Below are 24,836 nucleotides of genomic sequence, written 5' to 3'. Positions count from 1 at the left end.
TCAAATTTGGACCACATGCATAGTTTCGTGTTCGGAAATGAAATTTGACCTTGATTTTGACCTAGTGACCTACTTCCACATTTCTCAAGCTACAGCCTTTAAATTTTGACCGCATGCATAGTTTTGTGTATCGAAAGAACTTGGGCTTGACATTGACCTAGTGACCTACTTTCACATTTTTGAAGGTACAGGCTTCAAATTTGGACACATGCATAGTTTTGTGTACCGAAAAAAACTTTGACCTTGATTTTGACCTAGTGACCTACTTTCACATTTTTGAAGGTACAGTCTTCTAATTTGGACCACATGCATAATTTTGTGTTCGGAAATGAAATTTGACCTTGATTTTGACCTAGTGACCTACTTCCACATTTCTCAAGCTACAGCCTTCAAATTTTGACCGCATGCATAGTTTAGTGTATCGAAAAAACTTTGACCTTGACATTGACCTAGTGACCTACTTTCACATTTTTTAAAGGTACAGGCTTGAAATTTGGACCGCATGCATAGTTTTGTGTACCGAAAAAAACTTTGACCTTGATTTTGACCTAGTGACCTACTTTCACATTTTTGAAGGTACAGTCTTCAAATTTGGACCACATGCATAATTTTGTGTTCCGAAATGAAATTTGACCTTGATTTTGACCTAGTGACCTACTTCCACATTTCTCAAGCTACATCCCTCAAATTTTGACCGCATGCATAGTTTTGTGTATCGAAAAAAACTTTGACCTTGACATTGACCTAGTGACCTACTTTCACATTTTTGAAGGTACAGGCTTCAAATTTGGACCACATGCATAATTTTGCGTACCGAAATGAAATATGACCTTGATTTTGACCGAGTGACCTACTTTCACATTTCTCAAGCTACAGCCTTCAAATTGGGACCACATGCATAGTTTTGTGTACTGAAATGAACTTTGACCTTAAGATTGACCTAGTTACCTACTTTCACCTTTCTGTAGCTACAGGCTTCAAATTTAGACCACATGCATAGGATTGTGTACTGAAACAAACGTTGACCTTGACATTGACCTAGTGACCTACTTTCACATTTTTGAAGGTACAGGCTTCAATTTTGGACCACATGCATAGATTTGTGTTCTGAAGTGAATTGCTTTTGACCTAGTGACCTACTTTCATATTTCTCAAGCTACAGCCTTCAAACTTGATGCACGTGCATAGTTTTGTGAACAAAGAATTTTGTCCTTGAAATTGATCTAGTGACCTACTTCCACATTTCTCAAGCTACAGCTTTCGAATTTGGACCACATGCACAGTGTTGTGTACGGAAATGAAAATTGACCTTGAGCTAGTCAGTAAGTCTTGAAATTTGGAACACTCAAAAATGGCACACTGGTGAGCGCCAAGATCTCTTGTATACTTAAAAAATTTGAATTCTTTTTATTTTTGTCACTTTTCTTGATTTCTATTATGAGCTAGCTTTGAAACTTTGTACATTTGCTTATAATCATTAGAACCATAACTCTCTCTTGCATTTTATCAGAAATATGGGCCATTTTATCTTAGAATTAGAAAATCTGTATTTCTTGATTGTTTTTAGTTTAAGTTCACTTTTCTTAAATACTTACTATAGCTTTGAAACCTCGTACTTTAATGAACCATTTCATTATCTTTGTTGTGTTACAGCTAACGGAAGTTTCTTATTTTCACAGTATAAAAGCTGTTTATAAATAATAAAAGTTAAAAGAAGTTTTCTTAAGGAAATCCCAGAAAGATCAAATTTGCACTGGAAATTTGTTTGAAACCAGTATGGCAGAAATTATAAAAATGTTTCCTGAATTTTTAAGGAACTTTGCTGAAATCAGAATTTAAGTACACTAAAACTTAGCTATAAATATTGAATGAATGTAGGATTTGGAAATGTCATGTGACGTCAATAAATTTCTTAGTAAATGTCAGTCATTGTGGGTGTTTGATATATCTTCTCAGAGTTGTCTCCCATTGTGTGATAAATTGATTCAAGATTTGAGCAGTCTTGTCTCATTTAGTGTCTGGTATTCTATAAACAGTTATATACTCTATACGAAGGAACTGTTATTTAATTAGTCTGCTGTAAAATCAGTTTGACTTTCATCTTTATTAATGAGCCGCACCATGAGAAAACCAACATAATGCATTTACGACCAGCATGGATCCAGAGCAGCCTGGGCATCCGCGCAGTCTAGTCAGGATCCATGCTGTTAGCTTTCAAAGCATATTGCAGTTAGACAAACCATTAGCAAATAGCATTGATCCTGACCAGACTGTGCGGATTGGCAGGCTGGTCTAGATCCGTGCTGGTCGCAAATGCACTATGTTGGTTTACTCATGGTGCGGCTCATTTTCTTTTTCCAGTTATAGAAAAAATAGTCTTTATATATAATATATATATCTATTATTAACTGTGTAGTTAAACTGTATGTTACAGAAAATGAAGCATTGATTATGTATTGATTTGTGTATACATTAGAGACTCCCTTGATACCGTAATACAAAAGTAGATACAAGTCTTCCATAAACTCCTACATTTGCGTAAACATGTAAAATTGAAACGACTTGATGAAATGCGATTTAGATATTTATAAACATGACTTTGACTTATAAATTCGTATGTGTTTAATAGTAAAGAACAGTTACTGTCTGAAAGCTAGCGAACAGAATCTCTGAATAGCTATGTATTATAAATATTTAATGCCATCCCGAAAAATCACCATGTCTTATTTCCTTTGAACTAGATTGATACTGTTGTAGTTTTCAGGTTTTGTGGTTCTGTGTCAGCCTTCTGGAGATTTCAGACAGTATAATGCACAGGAGATCAAAAGATTAATTCTGCAAACTTAATGAGAAATATTCTGGGAAAATACTTTTTGGAAGTTTTGTTGGAAAAATATTGATGAAATGTATTATGTCTTAGCTCTCTCACAGATAAATGTTGACTTGGCTTTAAAGAGACATTTCTGCTGATCAACAAGAAAATTTTATCATTACTATCAGATTGATATATTAAATGATAAATCAGTATTGTTTAAATAGATACTTGAATGTACAGCTAATTAAATTCCTTCTAGTTTTATCAAATTTCAGTTGAGTGTCTGATGCTTTCAAGAGATTTCTGTATATATATATCATTGGTTTAAAGAGTGTTACTATAGAGGAACTTACTAAAACACATGGAATCACTCTTAGTTTTCCTTCTAATGAAATTACTTTACGCTAAAGACCTCCTAAAAAGTTCTCTTTAAAAATTTTTTTCAAAAATCTGTAGGCAATTTTGGCTTTAACAGTTTTCTTGATAATTTTGTCTAAAAGTTGCATCAGCAGTTACACTCTTACTATACATGTAGTCTTAAATTTAAAGTTTTCTGTAAGAAAATTTCGCTTTGTTTGAATAGATGCGTGTGAGCCTTCTGTTGAGTTTAATCCTTAGGTCGGAAAAAATTGTTTATTTGATGAATGGGCTAAAATTGTTGCATCTGACTATTCATTAGACTTCCACTTCTCTTCTTGTGAAGAAGTTAATGTTGGCAAGATGTCTCGAAATTCAATAATCTCTGTAGCAATTAAGTTAAATGAATACATTGTACAGTTAAAGTATTAGTATGGAAAAAAAACAACAAATAATGCAGAAGGAACTTCACTGCAGCAAACATTAGCAATTAGTTTTGTATTCATATTTAGTTCTCTCAGCATTAAAAAAATCCAATTTAATAATTTCATTTGGTGTCTGCATTCTGCAGAGCAAGTTCGCAGTTCTGTATAATTATCAGCTTATGAAGAGTATAATTATGCAAAATTAACAAATTGCTTTGCAAGGAAGCAGAGCAGAGAGTTTCTATCTTCAAATTTTTAATAGAATTTATTCCTTGTTGTCAGATTGTGAAAATTTTGTGATTTTAACATTTAATACTGTAAATGCTGTTAAATTTGTAAGAATATCCTTTCAAAGTTTGGAAATTAACAGTAAACTTGATTTGATTGTGTCTCTTCTTAAGAGGAAATGAAAGATGTAACATCCTTATACACTCTTGCAACATAACTCAGTTATGATGGACTTTCTGATTTAAAATAAATTGATCGGTTGGAAGCAAGCATAGAATGCAGCAGAGGAAAAGAAAAGACGAAAGACACCCAGATTGGTTAAGCTAGTGCAGGTTCATGAGACTTAATGAAATTTACAGTAAATTCTCTTTCCTCCAGATTTAAGGGGAATACTTTAAAAAAAATACATTGCAATGACTCCATGATGAATCTGTATTCAACTGTTTGACTCTTGCATTCATATTGAATATAACCTGATTAATGAAGACTGTATGTAAAGCTTGTAGTTGACAACTCTCTTTCAGACATTTTAATTTCGCTGATTCATGCATATTAACACATACTGTCGCTGAGACATTAATGCTGTAACAAAATGAGAGATTCTACATTCATATAGTCTAATATTTCATGGAATTAGACATTTGAGAACCACATTATTGACATACAGGCTCTGAATTATTGAAACCCAGTTCCCTAAGACTGTCTAAGATGTTAACAGGAAGTTGACAACGCATTGATTTACCAATTGATCCGTGTCAAAAACGTGACTGAACGAAACTTGTGGGAGTGCGCTATTATTTCCAATAATTTGAAATCATTTATGTCAGAACTGCAGAAATTGGGAATTACGTGGATATGACAGAACCGATTGTAGTATACATGATTCCCGTATCAAATCGTAAGTACTTTACAGAATCAATTTTATGGATTTTGTAAATTACAGGAATTTCACATACAACATCTGGAAACTTCTGCCATGCTGCTGGCTTATTACACAGTTGCACATGTAATTACAAAACTTCAAATGATGCAGAAGGCACTGAACTGCTTTAGCAGTTGCCCATCAGTAGACACAACATGCAGTTTTAGATATTGTGCATATTTAAACAGATGTTTTCTGGCATTGTCTTTGCTAGAGAGTGGAGTTATTCCAGATTAGCGTAGTTTAAAGAGGGCTTTGCTGTAGTATTGTGAGAGAGAACATTTCTGTTATTGATTGAGAACTTAGAAGTTACATATGAACCGTGCCATGGGAAAACCAACATAGTGGGTATGCGACCAGCATGGATCCAGACCAGCCTGCGCATCCGGTCTTCCTCCACCATCAAAGCTGGAATATCGCCATATGACCTATGATTTTGTTGGTGTAAAAACAAAATCTTTCCCTGTTGCTCTTTCTCTCATTTTTTATGCCCCCGGCATCTACTGATGCGGGAGGCATATAGTGATTGTCCTGTCCGTTTGTCCATTCGTCCGTCCGTCTGTACGAGGTTAACCAAATGAGATTGTTTCGTCTAGCATCAATACCCCTTACTAGAATGGCTTGATACTAATGCAGATGTAACCTGTGACCATTCCTCATCTTCAGACATCACCTGACCTCAGTTTGACCTTGACCTCATTTTGGACTTGCTTTATATGGGCCATCTCTTGGTTAACCAAATGGGACCGTTTCGTCTAGCATCAATACCTCTTACAAGAATTAATTGACACTAATGCAGATGTAACCTGTGACCATTCCTCATCTTCAGACATCACCTGACCTCAGTTTGACCTTGAACTTGACCTCGTTTTGGACTTAGGTTGCTTTGTATCGACAAGGATGCCACCGGGGGCATCAAGCGTTTATTGAACGCAGCTTCTTGTTTACCTTTAACTCTGGACATCTGTTGTCTCCTAGCATACTGCTCTTTCTTTCATTTTTGTCTGTCTTCAGTAATTCTTCACCCATTAACCAGGCTTAGCAGTCTATGACCTTTCTTCAAGTCTTAAAGTCAGCCATATCAGAATTTTCATGTTCTAGTTTTTCCTTGTTTTATACTTAATCTACAAAGCAGATATATGAAAACATATTTCAACAATATTGAATTCTGACATGTACATTTGTAAACATACATGTAATTTATTTGTAGATTGGATAATGCAGAATGGTATATTTGTATGTAATATTAAAGGCCTCATTACTTGAACCAGCTGTGCTGTTCTGGGAGTCTATTTTACTTAAGATCCTGCCATGACGCATACAGATTTCATCCAAATTACTGTTAATAGACAAGGGAACAGTTAAGAATTCTGGCCTAATACATTTATTTTATTAACTTGCTGTGTAAACCATGTATACTAGTATGTGGCAGTTGTAAAGGATGCAATCCACATGTTTTATGTTATGAAGAAAGTGGATTTGTAAAGCTTGACTGTCCTTAACTGCATCCTTAATTGTGATAATATTGGGCATATAGATTAGAGTTTGTGAACATTCAAAATCTTTATGCCAAAGTCCCAATTCATTATTGGGTAGAATAGATTCAGACTCTCATGGTCCTTAATTCACCCTTAATGTTTAGATTTATGCACTTGAGAAGAATTTTTAGCCCATTATCATCAGATGGTGGGCTATTCAAATCACTCTGCGTCCGTGGTCCGTCCGTCCGTCAGTCCGTGCCCGCGAAATGATGGTTAAGTGACTGCATAACGGTACTTTCTCTTTGATGTCATTCATTCCGTTCTGTTTATGTGACCTTTTTCTTTTTATGTGACTGTTAGAACTAAGATTGTTCAAATTATCACCCTAGGGTCAAATATGGCCCCACCCCGGGGGTGACATGGTTTACATAGACTTATAAAGGGAAAAACTTCTTATCCAAACCACAAAGCCTAGGGCTTTGGCATTTGTACTGTAGCATCATCTAGTGGTTCTCTACCAAGTTTGTTCAAATTATCCCCCTAGGGTCAAATATGGCCACGCCCTGGGGGTCACATGGTTCATATAGACTTATATAGGGAAAAGCTTTTAAAATCTTCTTGTCAATAACATACAACATTCAAATTTGTATGGTTTTGAGTGGCAAGATGAACCTTGACATGAGTTGACCTTGATTTTGACCTAGTGACCTACTTTCACATTTCTCGAGCTACAGCCTTCAAATTTGGACCACTTGCATAGTTTTGTGTACCGAAATGAACTTTGACCTTATGATTGACCTAGTGACCTACTTTCACATTTCTGTAGCTACAGGCTTCAAATTAAGACCACATGCATAGGATTATGTACCGAAACAAACTTTGACCTTGACATTGACCTAGTGACCTACTTCCACATTTTTCAAGCTACAGCTTTCAAATTTGGACCACTTGCAAAGTTTTGTTTACCGAAATAAACTTTGACCTTAAGATTGACCTAGTGACCTACTTTCAAATTTCTCAAACTACAGCCTTCAAACTTGATGCACATGCATAGCTTTGTGTACAAAGAACTTTGTCCTTGAAATTAATCTAGTGACCTACTTTCACATTTCTCAAGCTACAGCTTTCGAATTTGGACCACATGCACAGTGTTGTGTACGGAAATGAAATTTGACCTTGAGATAGTCAGTAAGTCTTGAAATTTGGAACACTCAAAAATGGCACATTGGTGGGCGCCAAGATCACTCTGTGATCTCTTGTTACTGAATGGATTTGATTCAAACTTAAAATTGTTGTTCAACATCATCACTCACATCATATGACACAAGGTGCATAACTCTGGCACCATTTTTATGCCCCCGAAGGGAGGCATATAGTTTTTGAACCGTCTGTCTGTCTGTCGGTCTGTCAGTCTGTCGGTCTGTCCGCAATTTTCGTGTCCGGTCCATATCTTGGTCATCGATAGATGGATTTTCAAATAACTTGGCATGAATGTGTACCACAGTAAGACGACGTGTCGCGCGCAAGACCCAGGCCCGTAGCTCAAAGGTCAAGGTCACACTTAGACATTAAAGGATAGTGCATTGATTGGCGTGTCCGGTCCATATCTTTGTCATCGATGGATGGATTTTCAAATAACTTGGCATGAATGTGTACCACAGTAAGACGACGTGTCGCGCGCAAGACCCAGGTCCGTAGCTCAAAGGTCAAGGTCACACTTAGACATTAAAGGATAGTGCATTGATGGGCGTGTCCTGCCCATATCTTAGTCATCGATGGATGGATTTTCAAATAACTTGGCATGAATGTGTACCACAGTAAGACGACGTGTCGTGCGCAAGACCTAGATTCGTAGCTCAAAGGTCAAGGTCACACTTAGACGTTAAAGGATAGTGCATTGGTGGGCGTGTCCGGTCCATATCTTTGTCATCGATGGATGGATTTTCAAATAACTTGGCATGAATGTGTACCACAGTAAGACGACGTGTCAAACGCAAGACCCAGGTCTGTAGCTCAAAGGTCAAGGTCACACTTAGACGCTAAAGGTCATTTTTCATGACAGTGCATTGATGGGCATGTCCGGTCCATATCTTTGTCATTCATGCATGGATTTTAAAATAACTATGCATGAATGTGTGACACAGTAAGACGACGTGTCGCGCGCAAGACCCAGCTCCGTAGGTCAAAGGTCCTAACTCTAACATCGGTCATAACTATTCATTCAAAGTGCCATCGGGGGCATGTGTCATCCTATGGAGACAGCTCTTGCTTCATGATTTATTCCCCCTTTTTACTTAGAATTTCAGGTTAAAGTTTTGGTGCACTTTCACTCTACCTCTTTTATTACTGAATAGATTTGATTCAAACTTAAAATGGTTGTTCAGCATCATCGCCCACATCATGTAACACAAGATGCATAACTCTGGCACAATTTTTCATGAATTGTTCCCCTTTTTACTTAGAATTTCAGGTTAAAGTTTTATGCACTTTCACTCTATCTCTGTTATTACTGAATGGATTTGATTCAAACTTTAACAATTGTTCAACATCATTACCCTTATCATATGACACAAGGTGCATAACTCTGGGACCAATTTTTCATGAATTATCTCCCCTTTTTACTTAGAATTTTAGGTAAAAGTTTTGATGCACTTTCACTCTGTCTCTGTTATTACTGAATGAATTTGATTCAAACTTAAAATAGTTGTTCAGCATCATCCCCCACACCATATGATGCAAGGTGCATAACTCTGGCACCAATTTTTCATTAATTATTCCCCCTTTTTACTTAGAATTTTAGGTTAAAGTTTTGATGCACTTTCACTCTGTCTCTGTTAATACTAAATAGAGTTAATTCAAACTTAAAATAGTATTCAACATCATCACCCACACTATGTGACACAAGGTGCATAACTCTGGCACCAATTTTTAATGAATTATGCCCCTTTTTGCTTAGGATATACTTATATAGTTTTGGTACATTTTATCTTTACCTCTCTTATTACTTCAAGTTGATATTTTTGACATAGACTCAGGCTATTGTGCAATATCTACAATTGGAGTCATTAAACACTCCAGTGACAGCTCTAGTTTCCTCAGATGTGCCCAGTTTCACTATCCAGCATCGAAATAGTCGAGCGCGCTGTCTCCTGTGACAGCTCTTGTTTAATCCCCCGCCACAACTGCGTGGGGGTGGGGGTAAAGGTGGTTGTTATAGGAATGGTCTCCATCCGTCCTTCCGTCCATCTGTCTGTAACACTTTAGTGTCCACTCTTACACCCCAAGAAGGATTTTCATGAAACTTGGGTCAAATGATCACCTAATCAAGACGATGTGCAGAACTTATGAGTCAGCCTTGTCGGCTCAAGGTCAAGGTCACAAATCATGTCAAAGTATTGTGCCTTCCATTTTGTGTCCGCTCTGTATCTTCTAAACCCCTTAAAAGAATTTTATAAAACTTGGGTCAGATGATCATTCATCAAGACGTTTCGCAGAATTCATGAGTCAGCCATGCCGGCTCAATGTCAAGGTCACAACTCGGGTTCAAATGTTTGAGCCTTCCATTTTGTGTTCGCTCTGTATCTCCTAAAGCCCTTGAAGGATTTTCATCAAACTTGGGTCAAAATGATCATCTCATCAAGGCGATGTGCAGAAATTATGAGTCAGCTATGCCGGCTCAAGGTCAAGGTAACAACTGAGTATCAAAGGTTTGAGCCTTACATTTTATGTCTGCTCTGTATCTCTTAATCCACTTGCATGATTCATATGAAACTTGGGTCAGATGATCACCTCATCAAGGCAATGTGCAGAACTAACGAGTCTGCCATGCCGTGTCAAGGACAACGGTTTTAGCCATCCATTTCGTGTCTGCTCTATATCTCTTCAACCCCTTAAAGGATTTTCATCAAACTTGGGTCAGATGATCACCTCATCAAAACAATAAGTAAAACTCAAATGCTGGCTCAAGGTCAAGGTCACATATTAGCGTCAAATGTTTGAGCCTTCCATTTTATGTCAACTCTGTATCTCTTTAACCCCATGAAGGATTTTCATCAAACTTGTGTCAAATGATTACCTCATCAAGAACTCATGAGTCAGCCATGTCAGCTCAAGGTCAAGGTCACAACTCAAGGTCAAAGGTTTGAGCTCTGTATCTTCAGAAACCCTTGAAGGATTTTCATGAAACCTGGGTCAAATGATCATCTCATCAAGACGATGCACAAAAGACATGAGTCATCCATGTCAGTTCAAGGTCAAGGTCACAGCTAAAGGTCAAAGGTTTACCCTTTCACTGTCTGTACTAGTGGCGGGGGATTTAGCTGTCTTTTAGACTGCCTTGTTGTACAACAATTTGATAACTTTCAATAAAGGAACCATCAAAATCAAGATAAGTTTGATCAAGTAAGTGGTAGCTTTGCATATAAAACTTGGAAAAATGGTGATTTAGCCTGACACAGGACTCTAACCCACAACCCTGAGATTGATAGCTAACGGTTTGTCCACACATCCATCTACACTTATGACCTCCCATCAGTTAAGAAATATATACATGCAAAAGTTATATCACTATTTACGTTTCGACACCGATAATTGATTTACTGAAATATACGGAATATTCATGGGTGCCAGGACAGTACTTACGGACAATACTTAGATATCTGAAAATTACATTTATTTAAAGTAACATACTAAATTGCTGTTTGTCTTTATTCTATATAAAATTGACATATTTTCAATGGCCACAGCACACATCAGCACCATTTTATCAAATGATATTGTCAATTCTTAAAAAAGAAATCAAAGAAAAGTTGAGGCCATGTTTGATGCAAAAAAGAATCAGCTAAAACATGAGACCCCAAAATGCAAAGAAAGGAATGAAAATAGTTCATCAGAGCAAAAAAGAGAGAGAGAGACTGTTTGTATCCGCCATTAATTTATCATTTTATCGCGCCATTTTTTGTCGAGGCCGGGAGCGAAGACATGGTTGTCCAAATGGCTGTTCGGTGCGGTGTATTTGCGTGCGTGCGTCAGTGCGTCCCTCCGGATTTCTTTGCATGGACCATACGTCCGTCATTGTTTGTGGGATTTAAAATAACTTGGCACAATTTTTCACCACGATGAGAAAGCGTGTCGCGCGCAACACCCGTTTCAATGTCTTAAAGGTCAAGATCACACTTCAGTGGAGTTTAAATGTCAAATATTGCTATTATTGACCTTGTCCGGACAATAACTTCGTCATTAAATTTGGGATTATAAAATAACCTGGCACAATTGAACACCGGCGTCAATATCTTAAGGTCAAGTTCACACTTGGAGTTTAAAGGTTAAATATGGCTATAATTGACCTTGTCCAGACAACAGCTTTGTCATTGATTGTGGGATTTTAAAATAAGTTTGCAAAATTGTTTACCACCATGAGACGGCGTATCGCGCGCAACACCCGTTTCATTTTCTTAAATTTTAAGGTCATACTTGGAGTATAAAGGTCACATATGGCTTTTTTGACCTTGTCCGGTTAATAACTTCGTCACTGAATGTGGGATTATGTAACCTGGCACAATTGTTTTATTTGGCACAAATATTTATCTCAGTGAGACAGAGTTTCATGTGCAACTCCCAGTCCTTTTGACAGCTGGCGGGCCTTTGTCATCTAGTTTTATTTAGTGTATCATCTATGCCATAAAGCGACAAGCCTCTGAAAGCGGTTACGTGATTATCGTTAAAATAACTACCCCAAATAAGTTTTTAAAGAGAAAAGGACAGTTTGAGCGATTTTTTCAATCTTGATCTAAAAGATATTCGAGTGCCATGATTTCCTACTCGATTTTTTAATTCTCACACGAATTTCCGATAAATTCGATCCCTGGATTCTGTTGATTATGAACGTATAAATAATATAGACAGCTGGTGACTACAAATGTTATATATCATTTTGAATATCATTTCAACATTGAATATTAATGTGAACTGAATTCCATCACAGTATCGTATAATACAGGCCTATTGATACCGTTCTTACTTACAGATAACAATGGACCACAGGGCGCAACTTGAGAACAAGAAATACAGGAACTGGGTGAGAGCCGGACTTGGTATTAAATATGTAAAAGACGGCTTGGAACCATTCTGCGACCATCTTGTTAACCAGCAGCATGCAGATATCTTAGATAAAGTTAAACAGAAACATAATCTATCGGCAGTAGCATGTGGATTTTGCGATGTACGCACACTCCAGCCGGACCATGTTCAAACCAAAAATAGACAGTGTCCTCTCGGTCAAACACATTGTAACTGTCTTCACCCACGCGGGAAAACGTCTTGTCCCAACAACGTATGTGGTGCTATATACGACGAAATTATTAGGCGTCACGCATCCACACCTCCTGCTCCATACTGGAAAAACACAGACGCTCAACAGTGGTGTACTGAACCTTGGGCTGTTGCAAAATGTTTCATAAATGCTCCAGGATATGAACACAAGACAAGAGCAACTGAGTTTGATTGTTCCGGCTTGTTGCATCTGTTGATTGATAACCTAGAGTTTCATCACCATATCCAGAATGGTATATCTGGTAACGATGCTTTCTCAAGGGTAAGTAACATATACACATTATATATATACAACAACAATGGTATTAATATACTTTATAAGAAATGTTAAGTTGAAAGTGAGGTTGGTCATGACCAGCGAATTACTCCTTTTCATAATATTGAGGTTTGTGGATTAAAGGTCAAGGTCAAAGTGACCGGGAATAGTTAAACCTTTTCCGGAGTCAGGTTGATCATGACCAACAGATGACTTATTTTGATTTTGAGGTCGGTAAGTCAAAGGTCAAGGTCACAGTGACCCGGAACAGTTAAACAAATTCTGGACAATAACTTGAGAACGCTTGGAACAAGGATCACGAAACTTAATATTGCGACTGATCATGACGAGCAGACGACTCCTAATGATTTTGAGATCAGTAGGTCAAACGTCAAGGTCACGTTGACCCAGAGCAGTAGAACTTTTTACTAAATGACTAGAGAATGCTTACGTCTAAAGTCACATTTGATATGGAGGTCATTTATGACTGGTAAATTGTTCGCGAATAATAGGCGATGTACTACTGCAAGACTTAGTAAAGTTTTCTTTTTGTTCAGTTCTGTCCTGTTCTGTTTTACATACACATACTAAATGCAATGTTCATGACTTCAGCATTTGTGATAGAAAACGTTTTGTCTAAATAATGTTTCTAAGCCTTGTTGATTTGTTAATGTATTGCAGGTACTTCAACACAGAAACGCCATATTTCATTGTAACAATATGGAAGTAGAGGACACAGACATTGCAAAATATATAGATGATATGATAGAACTGCTGCAAGATGATAAAGAAGTCAAAGATAGACAAGAATCTAAAAATGCGGTCAAGAAACTGCTTGAGGTAATATTCCCTACGCAACTTGAGTTCCTGGTTATTTAGATAGTATATTATGTTCTTTCAGCACGCATATATATTTTTTGTTGTTTTAAATTCCGCGCTAATTTCAGCTATTTTTAATTCTCCGCCACGAGTGATAGGGGTTTTAGGGGGTCTCTGTCCGTCCGTCCTTCCGTAACACTTTTGTGTCCTCTCTATATCTCCTAATCCCCTTGAAGGATTTTCATGTAACTTGGTTCAAATCACCTTATCAAGACGATGTGCAGAATTTATGAGTCAGCCATGCCGGCTCAAGGTCAAGGTCACAACTCAAGGTCAAATGTGTTAGCCATTTTATGTCCGCTTTTTAACTCCTATACTCCTTGAAGGAATTAAATAAAACTTGGGTCAAATGATCACCTCATCAAGACGATGTGCAGAACTTCTAAGTCAGCCATGCCGGTTCAAGGTCAAGGTCACAATTTAGGGTATTTTTTTAGCCTTCCGTTATGTGTCCGCTCTGTATCTCCTAAACCCCTTGAATGATTTTTCATCAAACTTAGACGAAATGATGACCTCATCAATGATATATGTAGAACTTATGAGTCAGCCATGTGGCTCAAGGTCAAGGTCACAACTCAGGGACAAAGGTGTAAGCCTTCCATTTTTTTCCGCTCAGAGTCTCCAAAAACCTGGTCAAATGATCACCTGTAAAAGACGATGTGCAGAACATATAATTCAGCCATGCCGGCTCAAGATCAAGGTCATAACTCGAGGTAAAAGGGTTTTTAAGCCTTCCATTTCGTGTCCGCTCTATATCTCCTTAACTCTTAAGAATTTTGTAAAACTTGGGTCAAAGGATCACTTATCAAGACGTTTGTACAGAACTATGAGTCAGCCATGCCGGCTCAAGGTCAAGGTCGCAATCTAGGATCTAATGTTTAAGCCTCCATTTTGTGTAACGTTCTGTATCCCTAAAACAAACTTCGGCCCAAATGATCACCTAATCAAGAAGTTATGAGTCAGCCTTGCCAACTTAAGGTCAAATCACAACTCAATGTCAAAAGTTTGAGCTCTCTATCTTTTAAAAATCCCTTTAATAGATTTTAAATGTAACTTGGGTCAATTGATCTCCCATCAAGATAAATGTGCAGAATTCGTGATTTTCAGTAGCCAGTTCAAGGTCAAGGTCAAAGGTTTACCATTTTACTACCATCACAGTGGCTTGGAATTAAGTGGTCTTTCAGACTGTCTTGTTAAGTATCATTGTAGCTCTGAGTGCTATATTAAAGATAAATTGTTCCGAAAATTTTATTTTTAATTTTACAGCTAAAAGCAGGAAAAGTTTGTAATAACAACTACAGATGAATTGGAAGGTCCGCGTATTGCAATGGATGCAATCGATGAGAAGGAAAAAATCTTGAACGAGAATGTTGACGTGGCGAATAAATTTTTGGGAGTTAAAACTGATGAAAGTAAAACACAGATAAAGGAGATAGGTTCAACTATTAAAGATGAACTAGCGCAGAAAAGGGAAGATATGAAAGATGTTTTGAGAAAGACAGAAATCGACTTAAAAGGAAAACTAGAGAAGAAGAAAAGGGAAAATCAAGGAAGCGATTAAGATGAAGGAATTGAATCTACAGAGGCTATGGATAAAAAAAGAGATGGAAATCAAAGATAATTTGAGAATGGTAGAATTGGAATCAAAAGGGAAACTAATCAAAAAGGGAAAGAAATTGAAAAGCATTTAAAGAGCGTAAAGGAGAAGATATACTTAATCAGCTGGAAAGAAAACATTTCAGCTCAGATTCAGATCGAGGCCAAGCGTAATGATGATATTACAAAGGTAAAATTATATTGTATTTTTGATACAGTTATATGAAAAATATTGATCTCGAGAAAAATTAATAAAGACCGAGTCATTAGACTTGGTTGATACTCATTTTTTCGGGGGGTTTTATGTCTTGTCGGAATGCAATGCTTTTATACCAAAAACATATAAAAGGTCTTAGCAGTTTTTGAAAAGTTCAACAAAATTTGGGTTAATTAGATTTTTAAATGATATTAAATATAAAATATCAACACAAATGAAATACGGACATGTAAAAATTGAAGATGGATCGTCCTCCAATTGTAACAAATTTTTGTAAGACCTATTTTATCTTTAACTGTTTTGTGTTGCATTGATCAGTCAATTAGATTAAGCAGCTAAGCAATGGTCAAACCTTTTTCAGTCTCAGTGTTACAATGACCTTGACCTTTGATCTTTATAATAACAATGTGCTTTTACTGTTTACATGGAATCATCCTATAAAGTTTAAACGCATTAACCCAGTTCTCAATTGGGAAACCGTTTTTAGTCTAAATGAACTACGAAATTGACCTTTTGGGACCATTGACCCTTGAATTTTTTTTCAAAGTCAGTTTTAAATAACTGCAGAAACATATAGTTGTATTAACTGTCGTGTTACTATTGAGCATTTTGTTTAAAATGAATTCACCAAATTAAAAAAAAATCACTGACTTGATTTATATAAGCGCTTGATCGTGGAAGAAAAGATAAATACAAGCATTTACACTGTTAAATTTCTCTGATATAGGCAACAGCAGACGATTTAATGAAGTCAAGTCCTATTGACAGGGCTCTGCAGCCTAATTATGAAAGAATGAGAGCAGGTAATTCTTACCTTTACTCAACATTTTAAAAAAAAACATTTTATATCATTATTATATTATTTGTATTATTAAAGTGTGACAGTCCTATCGGTGGTTGAATTTATATTTTGTGTTCTTTATCGAGTTGAACCATCTATTTCGTAGAAAAACAGGAAGAAAGCAATATCAGTTAGACGATGTTGATCAATAGTGTTTCTGATTGATGAACATTTAAATTAATTCTGTGTAGTAAGTTATGCATACTGATGATATTATTTTCATTTCTTTTTTTAAAATACAGTGTCAGAGACATATTACGTAATGAGCTATATCTTTACAACAGAAAAGGAAAAGGTTGTTAGCTTTTATGCACATTAGACTCTAATACGCTTGATTCAATAAAAACCCTCTGATTTTACTCCTGTTCGCATCTTTCAGTTATATCTCTTTTCGGGATATGAAATTCTTTGCTCCATATTTTATCAAGACAGCGATTTGAGCATACAGTTTTTCAACAGAATGCTATAAGTATATACTGAAACGTAGTACAATGAAAAAAAACACTTTTCTATCGAGAAAGGGTAACGAGGAACCGAATAAATAGAACTATTGTATTTGGACAGAAGTAAGAAGCAATAATTCGGTCAAAGTTTGCTTCCATGGTGCCGAAATTACCTTGTAGGTTAGAGACCACAAAGGTTTTCCAACAGACTTCCATTATAGCTTTGTGGCGTGTACGGCCTTAGATTTTTGAAACATGTATATCTGGTACATTTTTTTTCAAGAACTATCTTATTTCCACCGAAACATATGAAAAGTGATGCTACATTTAAGACATTTTGACACTCGACACGGCACATGAAAATTCAACACGAACTCGTTTCAATAGTCGATATTGCACGTGACATACTAAATTTGTACGAAATTGTATGGGGGAAAATGTCGCATTGTTGCACTGTCATATATCGCGCCTTTGTCATGAAATGTCGCTGTAAATATCAAGTGTCGGGTTGTACTGTCGTGTATCGCGTCGCATTGTTGTGTTACATATCGTATGTCACGTCGCATTGTCATGTGGCATTTAGTGTGTCACGTTGCATTGTTGTATGGCATATCGTGTGTCATGTCGCATTGTAGTGTGGCATGTCGTTTGCCATGTTGCATTGTCGCGCGCCGTACCTTGTGTCACGTTGCATTGTCGCGTGGCATTTCGGGTGTCACGTCGCATTGTTGTGTGGCATATCTTTGGGGTCATGTCGCTTGTCGTGTGTCGTATCGTGTCTTGTCGAACTGTTGTGTGGCATATCATGTGCCCACGTTGCATTTTCGCGTGATATATCTTGTGTCACAAAATGTTTTCGTGTGGCATACATGTGTCACGTTGCATTTTCGCGGATATCTTGTGTCACATAATGTTTTCGTGTGGCATATCGCGTTCACGCCCACCTTGTTGTGTAGCTTATCGTGTATTACGTCGTATTGTTGAGTGGCAGATACCTCAGTCGATCTTAGGCTTGTTCCTTAACTCATTTTTACATATTATTTTCAACATTTGTTTTTACAACTGGCAAAGTTGCAACTGGTAGGGGTAAAGGCATTAAAAAATCCAATCCATAAATCCTCTACGACCGCCCCTAGAAATCCGATGTGCTACCGTCGTATTAATTTGGCATCTACAATGTATAAATTATACTGTTCAGTGTTAAACCAAAGAGTTTCCCCTATAGTTAGAGTGTAATGAAAAATTGGTTGATGGAACAAAATGGTTTTAGGCCTAAAAAATTCTTTGTACCGGTAACATGCTAAAAAAATTGGGGTAGGTAGGTCGGAAAACTTTTCTGGGGGGATTTTTTAGCTCACCTGTCACTAAGTGACAAGGTGAGCTTTTGGATCGCGCAGCGTCCGTCGTCTGTCCGTCCGTTCGTGCGTGCGTAAACTTTGCTTGTGACCACTCTATAGGTCACATTTTTCAGGGGATCTTTATGAAAGTGGTTCAGTTTGTTCACCTTGATGATATCCAGGACAAGTTTGACACTGGGTCACGTGCGGTCAAAAACTATGTCTGTAGGTCTAAAAAATAGAAAAACCATTTGACCTTTCTAGAGGTCATATATTTCAAAAACCTTGATGAAAATTGGTCAGGATGTTTACCTTGATGATATCTAGGTCAAGTTCGAAACTGGGTTACGTGGCTTTAAAAACTAGGTCAGTAGGTCAAATAATAGAAAAAACCTTGTGACCTCTCCGAAGGCCATATTTTTCATGGGATCTGTATGAATAAAATTGGTCTGAATGTTCACCTTGATGGTATCTGGGTAAAATTCGAAACTGGGTCACGTGCGGTCAAAAACTAGCTCAGCAGGTCTAAAAATAGAAAAACATTGTGACCTCTCTAGAGGCCATAATTTGAAGGATCTTCATAAAAATTGGTCAGAAAGTTCATCTTGATGATATCTAGGTCAAACTCGAAAGTGCGTTACGTGTCTTTAAAAAGTAGGCCCAGTAGGTCAAATAATGAAAAAAACCTTGTGACCTCTCTAGAGGTCATATTTTTTAATGGGATCTGTATAAAAGTTGGTCTGAATGTTATCTTAAGATATATAGGTCAGGTTTGAAAGGGGGTCAACTGCGATCAAAAACTAGGTCATAGGTCTTAAAATAAAAAACCTTGTGACCTCTCTAGAGGTCATATCCTTAATTGGATCTTCATGAAAATTGGGTCAGAATGTTTACCTTGATGATATTTGGGTCAGATTTAAAACTGGGTCACGTGCCTTCAAATACAGGTCATAGGCCCAAATAATGAAAAAAACCTTGTTACCTCTCTAGGGGTCATATTTTTCATGGATCTGTATGAAAGTTGGTCTGAATGTTCATTTTGATGATACTAGGTCAGGTTTGAAACTGGGTCAACTGTGGTCAAAAACTAGGTCAGTACATGTAGGTCCAAAATTTTAAAAATCTTTTGACCTCTCTAGAGGCCATATTTTTCAATGGATTTTCATGAAAATTGATCAAAATTTTTTTATTTTGATGATATCTAGGTTAAGTTCAAAACTGAATCACAATGACTCATAAACTAGGTCACTTAAATCAAATAATAAAAAAACGACGTCATACTCAAAACTGGGTCATGTGGGAACAGGTAGCGATTCAGGACCATCTTGATCCTCTTGTTTTATTAAGGGGGATTTTTTTGAAATTATTTTTGTGTCAAAAAATGATTGCAAATAAGAGGGTAATGCCTTCAGGGCATCAGTAAGTTGATTTCTAACATCACTGGACATGTTTATTGCAAAAAAAAGTGCGTTTTGCAACTTTTTGTTAAAAACTTGAAAAAAAAACTATTCTCCAAAGCCATAAAAACATTTAGGGTCGGCAAAAAATTTAGGGTTTGGGGTCGGGATACCGGAAACAAACAATTTTTTTTTACGCCTTAGGCTTAATCGCAGTACAGTAGATCATATTTCCTCATTAACATCAATAATTGAAAAAAAATAATAGAAAAAAAGAAATATTAAGCAAATTTCACCGCGTTCATAGATTAACATAGTTGGTAGCCCGCCCGCCCGCTGAGCTCAGTAGGTAAAGTTTCGGTCACGGATCGGGGGGTCGTGATTTTGATCCTCGGACGGGACGTTTGTTCACCGTGACTATTTGATAAACAACATTGTGTCTGAAATCATTAGTCTTAAACCTCTGATTTATGGGGGGAAAGTTTGAAGTTACTGGCAGAAAACAGATTTGTACTGGTACAGAATCCGGGAACACTGGTTAGGATAACTGTCAGCCATTACATAACTGAGATACTGTTGAAAAACGGCGTTAAACCCAAAAACAAACAAAACAATACAATAGTTTGTATCAAGTAATTTCTATGTTCAGGCTCATGCATGAAAACCTTTTTGCGCCAACGTTCAGTAATTATCCAAGGTTAACAAAGTTTTGCTACAAAAACAATTGTGTTCTCACTACAGTAAGAAATAATATGTTGTTGATATCACTGGGATGAGGTAAATGTTTCTGAAGTATTTAGAGATAAATAGTTGATAAAGACAGTATCGGCAAAGCTAAACAGGACCGAAAATGCAATGTAAGGGGAATAAGTCTGTTTGGTTCAGAGCTATTTGAATGGTTTAGTAGTCGCAACTTGATCGCATTGCTCACTTTCAGTCGATTATTTCATTGAAGAAATAAAGGGTGATTATGGTAGCAATGTATGGAATAAATATGTATGCAGTGCAGTATCAAAGTATGTATACTCAATATTTGTAATATTAGAACTTCGTGATTTCGGATGCCCTGTAAAATGGTGAAGGTAATGATTGTTAATTCTTTAAAAATTTATACAGCCGTTAAAATGTAAAATTCTGATGTCAATTGTAAAACAACTACTGCTGCAGCTTTTTATGAATTTAAATAATGAGACACATTTGGGGTGGAAAAATTCAAATCACGAAAGGTATCTGTGCTTTTTTGGATTGGTACTCAGAACATTTCCGCTATTTGTGAAAAAGCTAGCGGGATGGCCCCCATTCCTTTTATAACCTGAAGTTCAGTAAGAACTTGCATGGAAATTTGAAAGCCCAATAATTTGGCATTGTTCTTGCAGCCGGATCATTGCAGGCTGTTCAAAAGGTGTAAAATTGATGTTTTTGGCATGTTTTTTTAATGGATGGTATAAAGCTTTCGTTTGATAACTTTCTTTATTTTTGTATGAGAATCCTGATCTTCCCATTAATTTAAAGCACAAAACATGCACGCAATTTATAAATTGGCCAACCTGATTCTGCTCATAAGGGAAGTGCAAAACTGCGACTCGCTACAAGTAAGACTGTCCATGCCCAAAATTTTCGAATCTAAGGTAATCTAACATTTCTCCAGTGTATATTTACAACTATTTCTTTCATTTTTATCTCTTTTAAATTTTTTTTCTTTAAATATCATTTTATTCACGGTTGATTTCAGTATACATGTATTACAATTTCATAGGTATTAATTAAAACAAGTTTTATTCAAGATTCATTTTTCGATCGCTATAATTTCAGTACGAAACACATGTTACCGTGAAACCCGTGAATTTTGATTTCACGTGTCCCTTTGTAATTTAAAACATATAAACCAGGTAAATAAATAAAAAAAAAAAAGAAAATGTTCTCACTTTTGGGCTCGAACCAGCAATTTTCTCCCCGCATAAAAGTCATGTTTGTAACCACTGAGCCATCGATACGAACAACGAGTAGGGGCTTCACTTACCAGTGCCTAATAATGACATTTAGACACTTAACCAAAATTTACTTCATGGCCGAGTGGGTTTAAAGGGCGCTGACTTCAAATCACTTGTCCCTCATCGATATTGGTTCGAGCCTCACTCGGGGCGTTGAGTTATTCATGTGAGGAAGCCATCCAGCCCGGCTTACGGGAAGGGCGGTGGTTCTATCCAGGGGCACGCTCGTGATGAAATAATCACGGAGGGGGTCCTGGGGTCTTCTTCCCACTATCAAAGCTGGAAAGTCGCCATATGACATATAATTTTGTCGGTGCAACGTTAAATCCTGCAAAATAAATAAATAAATGTACTGATAGCACCGAAGTTGGGCTAATGTTATAATATCGAACGCACAGAGTGTATAATGTATGCAGATTTGACAGGTAAAAAAAAGCGCAATAAGTGCCTTCTGTTGCCTTTACGTATGTAAGGGTTTCACCTGACGGGGATAACTTTAATTTACACTGCCTTTGACTTGGAACATGATGGGGGTAAAATGAGGTTAGGGTGCCCATAAAAACCCGTTTGAACTCCCCAGGGATGATTTTGTCACTGACCGTTTCTAAGGGGGTGCCCAACTGTGTTCCCGTATTTGTTTGTTTTTTCCTTCATTTGTCCTTGTGTGTGTATAGTTTGCAAGTGTTGTGTGTGCCTTTCTGAGGCTGCGTTTTTGGAACGTGGCTTTTTCCTGTTGGAAATTCTTCCTTGTTTTAATAATGGAAGATGATGGATAAATTACCACAGAGACCAGTTTTCGCGAATTATGGTAACTGATAATTTCCAGAATATACTGGCTTCAAGGTAATAGAGTAATAGAAAGTGAAAGTATAATTTGTAATACCTATTTTTCCGTTTCTGTTGATAAGTTCAACTTGGTTTATTATACACAAACACTAAAATATAAAACGGTTCATGTTTCAGTAGATAACAGTGATATTTGAACCAAATTAATGTTACCATTGGAACGAACATCGGGCACTGAGTCCCCACCTTAAGATGTCAGAAAGTGCTAAAACGTTTACTTGCTATGTCAGAGAACTTGGGAATTATTTCTCTCCCAAATCAAGTCAGAGAAACATTAAGGTTTAGCAGTATATCACAAAACAATTGTTTTTAAACGAATGAACAGCATCTTGACAAAACAACTTTTCTGTCCAATACATATTTACTGTTCTGTCCCCCAGAGTTGGATGCTTAAATATTCGTAATGAGTTGTCCCCCTTTAAATAAGAAAGTCATTTGTAAAGAAATAAATGTAAACAATTGTCCAAAAACGATGTTTACCTAGTTAGTAAAGTTTTTAAAAATTCAAACGATGTTGCAAAACGAAGACTGTAACCCGCTTTTAAAAAATATTGAGTTTTTAAAGGCGCTGAACTGTCCAAAGTGTGGCCCCTTCATGCAGCTTCTTTCCAGAATTCAACTTATATAAAGTCTGGAAATTTACAATGGTTTTGTAGAATAATATTCATATTTTAACAGTCCAAAACATTTTGGAATGATACTTATTCACTTGGGTATTGATTACATTTTACTCGGACTTAATTATCATAGACTCCCTGTGTAAAATCTCAAACTTTTAACTAAAATAAAGCTATTAAATCGTATGATATTTCAATGAAACTTCAAAGTTTTGTCGTTTGTAGCATCATCTGGGACATGAGCAGTGAAAAAAACTTAATTTGATTTCTAAAATGCTGTGATATTTGTTTTTAAAGTCACTATATGTTCATTGTAAATAACTTTGTTAAAAACCCAAGTGGAAACTGGGGAGGTAAATTGAAAATGCAGCTCTCTGATTGGTCAGTTAGAACCCTAATGTACTGTGATGTCATGATAAAGTTATGAATAAATGTTTTATGCGCTGTTAAATGTTCAATTTAAAACAATGCTTTCTTTCTATGATTTAATGACAATTCGAACTTTTTTCCTCCGAAACATGGACCTTTCCTTAAGCAGAAAAGGAACAGAATGAATTTCCATTCCCCAAACCGAGCACCACTGCATGGAAGAATTGTAGGAGTGAATAAAACGTTTTTTACAAAAATAGCGCTGAATAAAGTTCTAGGATGCTGCCTCATCACCATGGAAACAACTTAAACGGTCGTCACGGAGAGCGAATTTTGCTTAGCAACAGACCACTAACTTAGGTGTCATTAGGTCAGAGACCACCAATTCAAAAAAGTACAGGGAACTTACTGGGAATGGGTTTAAACGTATACCTGGGAATAAGGGAACGTTGTGCGTTCTGATTGGTCAGTCATGTAAACAAACCCAGGAAGTGAATATTTTTTCAAAATTGATATATTTTCACTGCATTTACAGTATTTTATTAGCCCACCATCATCAGATGGTGGGCTATTCAAATCACTCTGCGTCCGTGGTCCGGCGTCCTTCCGTCCGTCCGTCCGTCCGTCCGTCCTTCCGTTAACAATTTCTCGTTATCCGCATCTCCTCAGAAACAACCAGGGGGATTTGACCAAACTTTTTCAGAATGATTTTATGGTACCCTTTGTTGTCCCCAGAAAATCAGACTGGTTAAACAATTTTTTAGTAAGTTATGGCCCTTTGTTTATTTCTATAATTTACATAGATTTATATAGGGAAAAACTTTAAAAATCTTCTTGTCCAAAACCACAGAGCCTAGGGCTTTGATATTTGGTAGAAGCATCATCTAGTGGTCCTCTACCAAGAAGATTCAAATTATTTCCCATGGTCTAATAGGCCCCGCCCCGGGGGTCACATGGTTTTATATAGACTTATATAGGGAAAAACTTTGAAAACCTCTTGTCCAAAAAACACAGGGCCTAGGGCTTTGATATTTTGTATGTGACATCATCTAGTGGTCTTTTTTCTAAGTTTGTTCAAATTATCCCCCTAGGGTCAAATATGGCCCCGCCCCGGGGGTCACATGGTTTACATAGACTTATATAGGGAAAAACTTTTAAAATCTTTGTCCAAACCACAAAGCCTAGGGGTTTGATATTTGTAATTAGCACCATCTAGTGGTTCTCTACCAAGTTTGTTAAATTATCCCCTAGGGTCAAATAATTTGGGCCCCGCCCTGGGGGTCACATGGTTCATATAGACATATATAGGGAAAAGCTTTTAAAAACTTCTTTTCAATAACCTACAACATTCAAATTTGGACCACATTATGGTTTTGAGTGGCAAGATGAACCTTGACATGAGTTGACCTTGATTTTTGACCTAGTGACCTACTTTCACATTTCTGTAGCTACAACCTTTAAATTTGGACCACATCATAGTTTTGTGCAC

The 24,836-nt window shown here is 36.8% G+C and overlaps 1 protein-coding gene across 1 annotated transcript in view; it reads left to right on the top strand.

The window, feature by feature from the left end:
- Positions 1 to 15,254, top strand: part of LOC123541038 (uncharacterized protein CXorf38 homolog) — a 31,200-nt gene extending 15,946 nt beyond the window's left edge. Inside the window, exons 2-4 of the mRNA XM_053527455.1 lie at positions 12,254 to 12,820; positions 13,496 to 13,654; positions 14,970 to 15,254. Coding sequence (XP_053383430.1) covers positions 12,260 to 12,820; positions 13,496 to 13,654; positions 14,970 to 15,254 — 1,005 coding nt within the window. The 5' untranslated portion in view covers positions 12,254 to 12,259. The remainder of the gene's footprint in view (positions 1 to 12,253; positions 12,821 to 13,495; positions 13,655 to 14,969) is intronic.
- The last annotated feature ends 9,582 nt before the right edge of the window (positions 15,255 to 24,836 follow it).

The sequence above is a fragment of the Mercenaria mercenaria genome, chromosome 16 (assembly GCF_021730395.1).
Source record: "Mercenaria mercenaria strain notata chromosome 16, MADL_Memer_1, whole genome shotgun sequence".
Taxonomy (NCBI): Eukaryota; Metazoa; Mollusca; class Bivalvia; order Venerida; family Veneridae; genus Mercenaria; species Mercenaria mercenaria.
Note: the sequence above shows the minus strand (reverse complement) of the source record. Positions and strands in the feature narration are given on the sequence as shown.